The 12556-nt window shown below is 46.2% G+C and overlaps 1 protein-coding gene across 13 annotated transcripts in view; it reads left to right on the top strand.

The window, feature by feature from the left end:
- The window catches only part of Tacc2 (transforming acidic coiled-coil containing protein 2), a 211561-nt gene that overhangs the window by 15025 nt on the left and 183980 nt on the right, over nucleotides 1-12556 (top strand). For 11 of the 13 annotated variants that reach the window (XM_037209913.1, XM_037209926.1, XM_037209943.1 and 8 more), the window contains exon 2: nucleotides 8456-8533. In XM_037209913.1, the coding sequence (XP_037065808.1) occupies nucleotides 8501-8533 (33 nt within the window). In that variant the 5' untranslated portion in view covers nucleotides 8456-8500. Of the gene's footprint in view, nucleotides 1-5971; nucleotides 6075-6101; nucleotides 6249-8455; nucleotides 8534-12556 lie in introns of those variants that run through there. The other 2 variants (XM_037209905.1, XM_037209903.1) reach the window with 2 other exon arrangements.

Genomic DNA, 12556 nt, shown 5'->3' with positions numbered 1-12556 from the left:
AGGGTGAAAGGGTCAAGGGCTCTGACTCAATGTTCTGTTGCTAGGCAACCTGACTGTAAGATGATCTAGTTCCCTGTCTTAGTGGGGTCTGTATTTTTCCACTAACTAGAGATTCTGTCCTTGTCCCTGACAGGGCCGGAGGGCGGGGGGGGGGGGCTTCATTTTATAGAGCAATTTACCTGGAGGTTTCAGAGACCCCTGTTAAGAATCAGTCCACAGTTCATCGAATGTCTGATTTCTGTGGGTGGTGGTGGCACATGCCTTTGACCCTAGCTCTTGGGAGGCAGAGGCAGGCAGAGCTCTCAGAGTCCAGCCTGCTCTACAGAGCAAGTTCCCAGGCAGCCAGGGCTACACAGAGAAAACCTGTCTAAAAAAAAAAACAACAACAACAAAACAAACAAACAGTCTGATTTCTTCCAGAGCTTTATAGGCGTGAGCTTACCGTAGCCCGGTGAGGTCGATATTATTGTGATGCCCATTTAGAAATGACAAAACTGAGTCGGGAGAAGCTAACTTACCAGAGTTTACTTATCACCTGAGTCGTGGGAAGGGACTCTGGCCCTTCTACTGCTTTCAGAGCGAAGCTGTCCTGAAGCATGAATGGACAAGCCCGCACACACATGCATTTAGTTATCTGTCAGGGTGGAGGGTTGGCCAGTCTGCACCATATCTGGGTTAGAGGAAGCCAATGTGAAAAGGAAGCAGCTTATCTGCCATGTTCGTACACACAGTGGTAAGTCACAGAAACTGACGGTGAGTCCCATTCAAATACTGCCATTGGAGAGAGGGTCAGGGCGCACCAGATGCTCCGGTGCTGAGCCTGTTTCTATGTCCCGTCCCTCACCAATCATAAGAAACACAGCCCCAGCTTCTAGGGTAGCAGCTGAAAAGCCCATGTTATAGTTTTAGGTGTGAAATGCCCCCGACTCATGTTTTTGAGCATTGATTCCCTGATAGTGGCACTTTTTTGGGAGCTGTGGAACCTTCAGGAAGTTGGACCTTACTAAAGGAAGTGGGTTGCCTGCGGACGGGCCTTCCACCTACAGCCCAGTCTCTGCTTCCTGATCTACCAAGGTGTGAGCAAGCTGCTTGAAGCTCCTGCTGTCACAGAGTTTAGGGTGGAGCCACCCTGTGAATGGCAGCCGTGCATTGCCGGCTGTGAGACATCACGTCACAACCAAGAAATCCTTCTTACACATAAACTGTTCCTGCTCTGTACTTCAGCACAGTGAGAAATGTAACCAGCATGGTCTGTGCATTCATTTGGCTTTCTTCCACACCGGCAGTGGCAGCCCTGGGTGCCTGATGGTGGCCAGGGCAGGAGTCCGAGGTGACATCTAGCAGCCCCAGTCATGGTGACTGTTGGCCGTGTCCAAGGGGATGGTGGCACCAGCAGTGGTCACATCAGCCACCACTAAGACAACAAAAGGAAATGCCCAATCGGACCTATTCTTGGCATGACCTTAGTAAAGGACGGTGGCTCAGGTTTGTGCAGTCTGAAGGTCCTCAGTGTCAATGAGCGTGGCCCATTTTGCTCCCCAAGATTCCCTTGTCTGAAGATGCCAGCTGTCTGCACTCGAGAGCCATCGCTGGAGTGAGTGGGACAGAACGCGGGTGCTTTATCCAGAAGCCGGGTGCAGTTTTCAGGAGCCAGTCCCGTTACCTGGGGTCCCACTCACAGCCCTCCTCACACAGAGTAGCCACATGTTCTGTCCAAGGGGAACAGCTGTAGCTCTAGCCAACCCGAATGCCCTGATCTGCTGGACAACCAGCTCTCTTATTCCATGCCCACGGTGGCTTTATGGAAACAACCCTGTGTGTGCCAGCCTAGGAGGCCCGGTAATGTGAGTGTGTTGTTTGTTTTGTTTTCCCCTGAGATACAGCATGCCAGTAAATTCTGTCTTGGAATGAATCCATAGAAGCTTATGCCCTTGTGGACAACTATCTTATGTGTGATTGAGACACACTGAGAAAATACCTCCCATACTCACACCCTGAGACAAAGGGACATGGGGAGGATCAAAAAGTCCTGCCTGGAATTCTAGTCCCGGCTTCAGGTAGGATGGCTGTCACTTGGCCACATTCTGACCTCAGTGAGTCTCTGGTCCCTCACCTGCTGAAGAGTGATAATAGTTCTGACCATTTAGGTTTGCCATAAAGATTATACGTGAACCAAGCATAGTACCAGGACCACGGCAATCCCTCAGCAAATAATAACTACTCAAGAAGAGCCACCTCACTTCAATAACAGTTATAATGATAAAATGTAGGCGGAGTTTCTCTGTGTCTCGACAGTTGCTCCCAAATAACCACATGGAAACTTCTTATTAATTATAAATACCAGCCAATAGCTCAGGCTTGTTACTAGCTAATGCTTACAAATTAAATTAACCCATTTACATTAATCTACATTCTGCCATGTGGTGTTACCTCTCTTTCATCTTGTACTTCCTGTTTCCTCCCCATGTCTGGCTGGCGACTCCTCTGACTCCACCCTTCTTCCCGATGTCCTTAGTCTGGTTTTTCTCCCTAACCTTATCCTGTCCAGCTATTGGTCAGTCAGCTTCTTTATTAAACCAATCACAGTGACAAATATTTACACAGTGTAAAGGAATAGTCCATAATAAAAAGCCTCTAGTCCTGAGGTGTCTGGGGTTTTTAGCTCCCAGGGGAACTAAACCAAGAGGAGGCCCATTTTGTGTCTACCTGGGACAGGTGGTTCTTAGACCTGAGTCTTCACATGGACAACACGTTTTTGTGTGTGCTGATTGGTTTTAACTGCTCGACACAACCTAGCATCACCTGGAAATGAGGAATTCCCTACATCAGGTTGGCCTGTTGGCGTGTCTGAGTGGGATTGTCTTGATGTTTAATTGAGATGGGAAGACCCACCCTGAACATGGGCAGTGCTGTTCCTGAGCAGTGGGTGCAGAACAATGTGGGCCAGGGGGAACTGAGAAGGGAGCTGCGAGGATCCATGTATTTACTGTCTCTCTGCTCTTGCCTGGATGCGACTCTGACTTCCTTCTGGCCTTGCCTTCCCTTCACTAAGGGAGTGTAAACCAAATAAATTCTTCTCCTTAGCTGCTTTTGGTCAGGGTTGTTTATCATAGCAATGGAAAGGGGACTAGGACACTGTGTCAAGGCCCTGAGCACTGCCTGCATAGAGGCTGCGGGTCCAGATTTGCAGCGAGCAATGGCCTGCAGCATGGTTCTGGGCAAGGTCTCTGGGGATGTTTTGCATGTCTGCCTTGTGTTCCTCAACCTCTTCTCTGTCTCTTTAATCTTCCAGCACCGGGATCAGCTGGCCTGGACAATTACCAAACTTTACTCTGCCCTGCAAACCTTCCTTCCTTTCTCGTAGCTTCTCCGTTCCAGGCCAGGCCCGGCCCTCTGTGTCCTCACGAGTTAAACGTCCGGCACTTTACACCCTAGCAGCCCAGGAAGCAGCTAGCCTGTGTATCAGGAGACCTCTAGACTCCAGAAGCTAATCAGATCAGACTCCTAATCCGCCCACTCTGAGCCCTGCAGGTACCTTCGCCTTCCCTAAGGCTTTTTATAATTCTTTGGCTTTGTTTTTTTCCAAGTGTCTTTAAATTTCTTCTGATGGATTCCAAATTTTGTTTGTATCCTCCAGAATTCATATATTGAGCTCATAAGGTTCAGTGCTGGGGATATGGCCATATTTGGAGACACAGCCCTGAAGGAGGGGCTTATAGTAAAATGAGGTCATATTGGTGGGCCTTAATCGGCAACTTGCCTGGTCTTCTTATAAGCAGCTACTGAGAGATGACCATGGGAAGGCATTGGAAGAGGACAGATGTCTCCAGGGCCGAGAGAGGAGTCCCAAGGCACCAGTGCCTCCAGAGGGTGACTCACTGTGTATAGGCATTCCCTACATTAGTCTCAGTCACTCAACCAAGCCAGCTCAGAGCTGACCCTTCATGGCGCTGGGCCTTGAACCCACTCACACTCTTGGAGAAATCTTGAACACTCACACCTTTTGAGTATGAGCTGTAGAGCTGGTGGTCAGTGACAGGAAGTGACGTCACCAGAATGCATGGACCTGAAAACTGGGTACAGCACATGCCCCACCTCCAGAGCCCTGCGTACCTGAGTTGGCTAGTTTCGTATTTCTCTCCTTCCCTCAGGAGCAGCTCCCCATTCCTTCCACTTCTCACTGTCCAGTTTTCATTGTACTTTATGTCTGTTGAAGATTCCCTTCAGCATCTGCAACTGCTCATCCTTAATAGGGTTTTTCCCTACCCTAGAAAAATTCCCCTGTGATTTAAGAGTGCAGAGGCAAGAATTCTTTTCCCATTTCTCTAAAACTTAACCTTTGATAAACACAAGAGAAATGGTCTTCAAACCTTTCCCCCTCAATGCTAGAATTCTTTCTCCTCACTTTACCCCCCAAACTACACATTACATAGAACCCTAAGATGTGAAACACGACTTTACAAGAACTATAGGCAGGCATGGCAGTGTACACCTTTGATCCCAGTGCTGGAGAGGTAGAGGCAGAAGAATCAGGAGTTCAAAGCCAGTCTGGGCTACATAGCCACCCTAGACTACAGATCTCAAAAACTCAAGAAAACAATTGTGATGAAATTCAGATAATGTACATTCATTCATTCATTCATTCATTTATGTTTTTTTTTTTTTTTTTTTTTTCTCGAGACAGGGTTTCTCTGTGTAGTTTTTGGTGCCTGTCCTGGATTTCACTCTGTAGACCAGGCTGGCCTCAAACTCACAGAGATCTGCCTGACTCTGCCTCCCAAGTGCTGGGATTAAAGGCAAGTGCTACCACTACTTGACCTAAGTATTTAATTTTAGATGACTGATTTAGTGGTGGTATTCTTGTGCATATTCTGTTCCTGGATGTCCTGGTGGAGCTGTTACCTCTCCCCCCGCCCCCAAGACTGTTTTTCTTTGTAATAGTCCTAGCTGTCCTGGAACCTGCTTTGTAGACCAGGCTGGCCTCGAACTCACAGAGATCTGCCTGCCTTTGCCTCCCAAGTGCTGAAATTAAAGGTGTCTGCTACCATGCCAACTTCTAGAACACTTCTATCACACCAAAATAAACCCCATACCCATTCAGCTGTTATATTCTTTCCTTCGCTCCTGGGAACCACAGCTCTGCTTTCTGTCCCTATGGATTTGTCAGTTCTGTCCATTTAAGTGGAGTCACACAATGTGTGGCCTATTGTGTCTGTCTTCTCTCACGGCTCAACGCTTTTGACGCTTATCAGAGTTGTATCATGAACCAATCCTTCCTATTTCATTGCACGGCTAGAAAACTGGTTACCTGGTCTCTGCCTACACATACACAGTTCTGCTCTATTCAAATGCAAAGTGGGGTAGTGAGCTCCTTTGCCTCCAGCTTTCCCCCTGGCGGGCCTTAAACACCCCCAGGGAGTGTGCAGTATCCTCCCTGGTATCCAGGGACCCTTGGACAAAACACTGATTGGTTTCCCTGAGTGGTTCTGTCCGGTCACAGGGTCAGAGCCTTCTGCAGGCACTTTTGTTTTGCTGAGGTTGAGTAAGAAGTGAAGGAATCGTGGGAGTAGAAGAGAGTGGGCAGGGTGTCTGGGTGCCTGTGGCTCCTCGGTTAGGCCTGCAGGTCTCCCTCACCCCAGAGGGCAGGCGGCCTGCCTATCAGCACATCCAGTCATGCAGTGCTTTTTATGACTTCACTGGTTGAAACTCAAGCCACGCCTGGATAAGTTCATTCTGCACACACCAACGGTGCCAGACTGCCACGTCATCTGGTTTCCACGAGTTTTCTTTGTCTTCCCATAGTATCTGCAGTGGAATTTCCCCAGGTGCACACAAGAAGCTCTGTGAACATGTGACCTCTTTCTAGAAAGAGATCTGTTCCCTGATCTCGTGCACAAAAGCAAGCAATGCTTGGTGTGACCAATCAGAGGGCAGGGGCAGCTTTGGTTAGACTAAGCCTGTTCTGAAAGGAACCTCAGCAGGGAAAATGCTCGGCATAAAGGCCCTGGGAGGGGCCAGCTGGGAGGTGCAGACTCCCAGGCAGGAAGGCTTGGATAAATTCAGCCACAGCCCAGGTATGAAGCCAGCTGGTCTGTGACAGCACCAGGGTGGGGAACAGTTGTTTGTCCAACTGAAGCAGGGCTCGGCTTAGACCTCCCTGGCGTTTGAATGGGTAAGGAGAAAGTCCAGTTGCTGAAAAGCAAACTTTCCGTGGGCTGAAAGCTCCGAAGTGCAGACTATCTCCGAAGGTAAGTGCACCTGCCTTTCAGGCCTGGGGCGGCTGAAGGATGCCGCGCTGAAGTCCCCAGACGAGGGTTCCCATGGGACTCTGCAGCCCTCTCTTTGCTGTCTCGGTCATGCTGTGTCAGGAGTTTTGCCACTTGTTTTTGTCTGTTCATAAAGTCAGTTCAGCACTTGGAGGATGGAGGCAGGAGGATCAGGGCATCCTTAGCAACATGGTGAATTTGAGGACACTTGGAAAAAAGTTAGCTTTTATGGTTTTTAATAAAATTATTAAATTTATTTAGTGAATGAGTATCAAAAGTGAATATTACACCTGGGCATGGCGGTACATACCTTTAATTCCAGAGACAAGCAGATCTCTGCAAGTTCAAGGCCAGCGTGATCTACATAGTGAGTTCCAGGGTAGCTAGGGAGATGTAGAGAAACCCCTCTCAAAAAAGCTAAAAAGGAAAAAGAAATTAATAATGCAACGGATCATATGAAATTTAACGTCATGTGTTTTAGCCTGGTACATACAAGGAATTTAACAACTGATTTAGGAATGATGGTTCTAGCAACATTATATGCTTATGAGGAGTCTCCAAAATGAACAAAATAAAAATAAACAATACAGATCAATTTCAAATAAATGACTTTTTTTTTCATTCTACAACTTAGTATGATACATATATAGAGTGAATATTCAAAGCAAACTGAAATTATTGATGAGCCATATTCTTTTAATTTAAAAGTTAGGAACAAGAGACTTGTGCACAAGGGTGACATTATTGCCATTTCATCAGTTTTGAAGTATTTTATTTTATCAGTACTGGGGATTGAACCAAGGCCTTGTGCATTCTAGGCAAGGGCTCTCTCACTGAGCCACAGCCCCCCCCACTGCATTTTAATCGGGCCTGCTTATAATATTTACATTGTTTTGATCAGTGATTGTCCAGTATGCATAGCATGTTCTGGTTACTCCATCAGTGTTGGTTGAATGACTGAGCAAACCAATAGCTTAGTTTTACATTTTGCTTTTAAAAAAAATTCGTTTTAATTTTGTGTGCGCGTGCGCGCGTATGCATCCATGCAGAAATCATACTCCTACTATAGCTCACTTACAGAGGTCAGAGGAATCCTTCTCACCACCTACTGATCAAGACTAACACGATGCCTCTTGTTTCTGGACTACGTACTCCAGGCTAGCTGGTCAGCAAGCTCCCTGACATTCTCCTGCCTCTGTGTTCCATCTTGCTGTAGGAATGCTGGGAATACAGATATGTGCAGCCCCATCTGGCTTTCTACTTGGGTTCTGGAGCTTGAACTCTGATCCTCCCCACTGCTTGAGACTGGTGTTCTCTGAGGCACCAGCTTTAAAAAGTGTCTGATTTTTTTTTTTCTTCAAAGTTTCCGTGGTTTAATTTCTCCATGAAGTAAAAAAAAAAAAAAAAAAAAAAAAAAATGAAGGTGCCAGCTTGGTTCCTGAATTCTAGTGAGTGACGTCAGGCAAGGAGTGGGGCCTCTGATGCCTGTGTAGGGCACTTTTTAGTTACGAGGATTGTTAACACTGTCACCGAATGCCCCACAGCACGGTTCTATTTGTCTCAGCAGTTTTATGAGTATTTATTCCTAGCCTGCCTGCCCACCCCCCAGATTCCTATTTTCCCCAGCAAGGAGCCTGCTCTGCTTTCATAAAAACACACACAGAAGTGGAGCTGAGTCGATGAGACAAGTTCAGAGGGATGAACGACAAAAACCATGTTGTTGGAGAGAAGTAGATTTCACGCCTCCTCATGTTTGTCAGCAGGCTGTACAGTCACCAACAGCTCGAGAACAGCCGCACTGAGTTTCCAAACTGAGTACAATTGGAAACAGAAAATCCTCCTGGGAGCGGTGTTCCCCGGATTTCTTGGCATTGGGGGGAGCCTTTTGTCACTCATTTGTGCATGTGCATATGTGTGCACCCTGGCGTTAACTCTGACTCAGGAACAAACTTGCCTCTCAGAAGTTGCTGCCAACCCTGGGCGGGGGAGTGAGAACAGCAGCCCGAGTTGGGAAAGAAGTCTGGGTGGTATGTTGCAAAAGAAAACCCAAAGTGATTTTCCATGATGTGGCTGAAGAGATAAACATTTACCATCGTCTGGCTCTGAGTTTGGGGAGATGAGCAGAAGAGAAAAAAAACCTCAGCTCTCCTTCCATTTTCCAGATGTTTATGCCCTTTCGTTTTTTCCAGTCACTCTGACAACATTCTGAGGGACGCTGGGCACCCTGAGTCACCATGGGCAACGAGAACAGCACCTCGGACCACCAGGTGGGTCAGGAGGCTTCTCCGCCTCCTGCTGCACAGCTCTCTTGACTACACTGCCCCCCCCCCAACATCTGTGTCCAGAGGCAAGGGCAGACACAGCCTCCTCCTGGATCCATGTGGTGTATTTGTACCTGTGGGGCCATTGCGTCATTACATTTTCGGAATTCCTTTAGTGCTACAGCCAGTCTCATTTTACAAGTCCTGAACACTACTTTTTATCCCGTGCTTTTAAAATTGATGTCATGAGAACTGAGCACATTTTCTCCAGATTGTATCTACTCAGCCACTTCCATGGACTCAGCAGAGATTAAAATGATTTGCAAATGTATGAATGCAGAGCTGACTTCATGCAAATAATTGTTTTCGAGTCAGAAAAGGTTTTCACAGTTGAAGAATGGACTTTTAACAGTTTTATTGTGTAAGCCTTGGATAATAATACATATCCAAATTTTGCCATTATCCATTTTAAGTTTGAGGGTATTAGCTTAATGCCCCGGTGAACAAAGTCAGAGATACTTTCCCATTGACTCACAAAGTGTGAACATTTTGGATTAATGGTATGGGCCTCTTTGATTGAAGAAATTGGATTTAAAAAGCAGCCTGGGGCAGGGGAATATTTTTGTTGATAAAGTGTGTGCTACCCAAGTATGTGGACCTGAATTCAATCCTACAGAACCTACAAATAAAGCCAGGTTCAGTGGCTTGCACATTTAATCCCAGCACTGGGGAGGTGGAGACAGGAGGATTCCCTGGAGCTCAATGGCCAACCAGTCTGGTAGAATGGGAAAGTTTCTGTTTCAGTGAGAGACCGTCTCAAAGAACAAAGTGGGTGGTGCCTGAGGAGTGGCATTCAGGATGGAGCACCCTGCACACACACACACACACGCACACGCACACGCACACGCACACACAGTTTAAAAATAAACACAAGGCAGTCTATTGCCAACTGTGTTCTCACTTCCTTCTTCCGAATAATCTTCTCTCAGGCAGGGAAATATCAGTGAGAAAAGAAAAGCTGTGGCAAACTCTAGGGATTTTAGGGGACAGGCAAGAAGCAGTCACTGTGGGGATGAGACAGTAGCGAGAGGTAGGAACTGTGGTGAACAGGCAGGTCTGGCCTAAGGGAGGAAGCCACGACTCCAGCTGATTGTGGTCATGGGCTGAAGTGGGCCCAGTACAGCAAGATTTTATTTGTTCAAAAGAAGTCAGGAGCCTATAGTTTTCTACAAAGTCTTTAACGTTTCTTTTGTATGCAGTGTGTGTGTCTGTATCTGTATCTGTGTGGAGGCACGCACATGCCACAACATATGTGCAGAAATAACAACTTATGGGAGTCAGTTCTCTCCTACCGGGTGGGGCCTGGAGACCAAACTCAGGTCATGAAACTTATCAGCAGGTACCCTTGCTCACTGAGTCATCTTGTTCTTAACTTTCTTTTTAGCTTTTTAATTTAAGATAATGGTAAATTTATGTATAGTTTAAAAAAATACAAAGAGAGAGCTTCAAGGGTGACGTCTTGCAAAACTATTCTACAGTTTCACAGTCTAGACATGGAGATAGCCAAGGTCAAATCTTTTCCATGGCCAGATTCTTCTTGCTGCCCTTAATAGCCACACTACTTCTCTCCTGTCTACCACCCGTAACTCTGGCAGCTGACAGTATTACAGTTTTAGCATTTCAAGAATATTATAGAAATAGGGTCTGTGGTAGTTTGAAAGTGTAATTGGTCTCCATAAGCTCATAGGGAATGGTACTATTAGGAGGTGTGGCTTGGTCGGAGTAGGTGTGGCCTTGTTGGAGGAAGTGTGTCACTATGGGGGCGGGCTTTGAGGTTTCCTATGTTCAAGATGCCGCCCAGTGTCGGATACCACTTCCTGTTGCCTTCAAGTCAGCATGTAGCAGCTCCTTCTCCAGCACCATGTCTACCTGTACACTGCCATGCTCCCCACCATGATGGACTAAACCTCTGAAACTGTAAGCTGCCACCTCAGTGAAATGTTTTCCTTTATAAGAGTTGCCAAGGTCATGGTATCTTTTCACAATAGAAATCCTAGCTTTTTCTAAGACAGGGTCAGACAGCGTGTTACCTTTTAGAACTGTTTTTTTTTTTTTTTCCTCCAGTGGGCAGAATGCTCTTGCAATAAACCCAAGCTGTTGTGTATCATTCTGTTCTCTGTCACTATGAAGTTGTATTCCATGCTGTGGAGGTGCAATATAGTTTTCAGGTTATCCCCACATCGAAGCATATCTGTTTTGTTTCTAGTTTTAGCTATTACAAATGAAGTTGTCACGTGCATTTATGTACAGGCACACATGAGTGTGTGCATATGTGCATGTGTATTCATATTCATTTCTCTGAGATAAGCACCCAAGTGTTCAATTTTTGGCTCCTATAATGATTGCATGTTTAGTTTCATTGTCAAACTGTTCCCCAGTCACCATGTTCCCCAGTCACCATGTTCCCCAGTGACCATGGTCACCAGTGAGTATGTTTCCCAGTGAGTATGTTTACCAGTCACCATGTTTCCCAGTCACCATGTTTCCCAGTCACCATGGTCACCAGTCACCATGTTTCCCAATCACCATGTTTCCCAGTCACTATGCCTTCTTACCTTCCCACAGCACACTATAAAAGATCACTTTCCCTGCATCTGAGAAACATCAGTAAAACTCTCTTAGACTGCTTTGCTCTGCCCTGTGTGGATGAGAATCAGTCACTGAAGAAGCCATGCATGCTGCACAGGCCACTCTCCATTAGTCATAGTGGCAGTCTCAGGTTCCAGACCAACCATACTGTAGTGCTCGTCTTCAAGCTACCCTTTCACAGCAGCCCAAATCTATATCACAGTGCCTACCATGCACCGCTCTCCAATGATCCCATAGACTCAGTCATCTTACACCGTCATACGGAAGGTACACTGTAGCTGGAGTTTTCTCCGGTCCTGCCTGGCCCATGGTCAGGAAAAATCTTTGTCACCCACCAGTCCCACAGCCGCTCAGACCCAACCAAGTAAACACACAGAGACTTATATTGCTTACAAACTATATGGCCGTAGCAGGCTTCTTGTTATCTAGTTCTTCTATCTTAAATTAACCCATTTCTATAAATCTATACCTTGCCACATGACTCATGGCTTACCAGTATCTTACATGTTGGTACTCATGGCAGTGGCTGGCATCATCTCCTGACTCAGACTTCCTGTTCCCAGAATTCTCTTCTCTGCTTGTCCCGCCTGTACTTCCTGCCTGGCTACTGGCCAGTCAGCATTTTGTTTATACAGAGCGATATCCACAGCAGTACACACGGTACAATAAGATGCTTGAAGCCTGGAGAGAGGCCAAGAACGCTTGCTGCTCTTATAGAGGACAAGGGTTTAGTTCCCAGAACGGTGTCAGGTGGCTTACTAACGCCTTGTAATTCCATCTCCAGGGTAACCCAGTGCCCTCTTCTGGCCTCTTTGGACATCTGCACCCACATTCACAGACAGACAGACACACACACACACAGACACAGACACGTAAATTTTAAAAAAGATGTTTGAAGGAGAAAAAGGAAAAAGAAACCAGTTATAGTGTTTATTATAGTATATTGTCTTAATTTTTTTATTAGTTATTGTTATTCTCTTAGTTGACCACTTTGTAAGTAAGCTTCCTCACAGGTCTGTATGCACAGCAATGAGCAGAATCAGTGCAGGTTCAATGCTACCCACTGTTTCTACCCACCTTGCAGCCTCCAGGATCGAGGAGTATATCTCCTATGGATAAGGGACAAGTAATCTCTTTGGCAAAATATCTTTTGTTCATTTTATAAATGTTACTATTATTTTAGTGTTGGATTTTGGGAGTTCTTTTCATAGTCTAGAAGTCAAACTGTAATTTGTAGATGCCTTTGTGTTCTGTAACTTATCTTTCTATTCTTTTTTTTCCCCCTTTTATTTTATTTTACAATATCATTCAGTTCTACATATCAGCCACGGGTTCCCCTTTTCTTCCCCCTCCCGCCCTCCTCCCCTTCCCCCCAGCCCA

The sequence above is a fragment of the Peromyscus leucopus genome, chromosome 1 (genome assembly GCF_004664715.2).
Source record: "Peromyscus leucopus breed LL Stock chromosome 1, UCI_PerLeu_2.1, whole genome shotgun sequence".
Lineage (NCBI taxonomy): Eukaryota > Metazoa > Chordata > Mammalia > Rodentia > Cricetidae > Peromyscus > Peromyscus leucopus.
The sequence above is the reverse complement of the archived record's forward strand: the minus strand, read 5'-3'. Positions and strand labels throughout refer to the sequence as shown.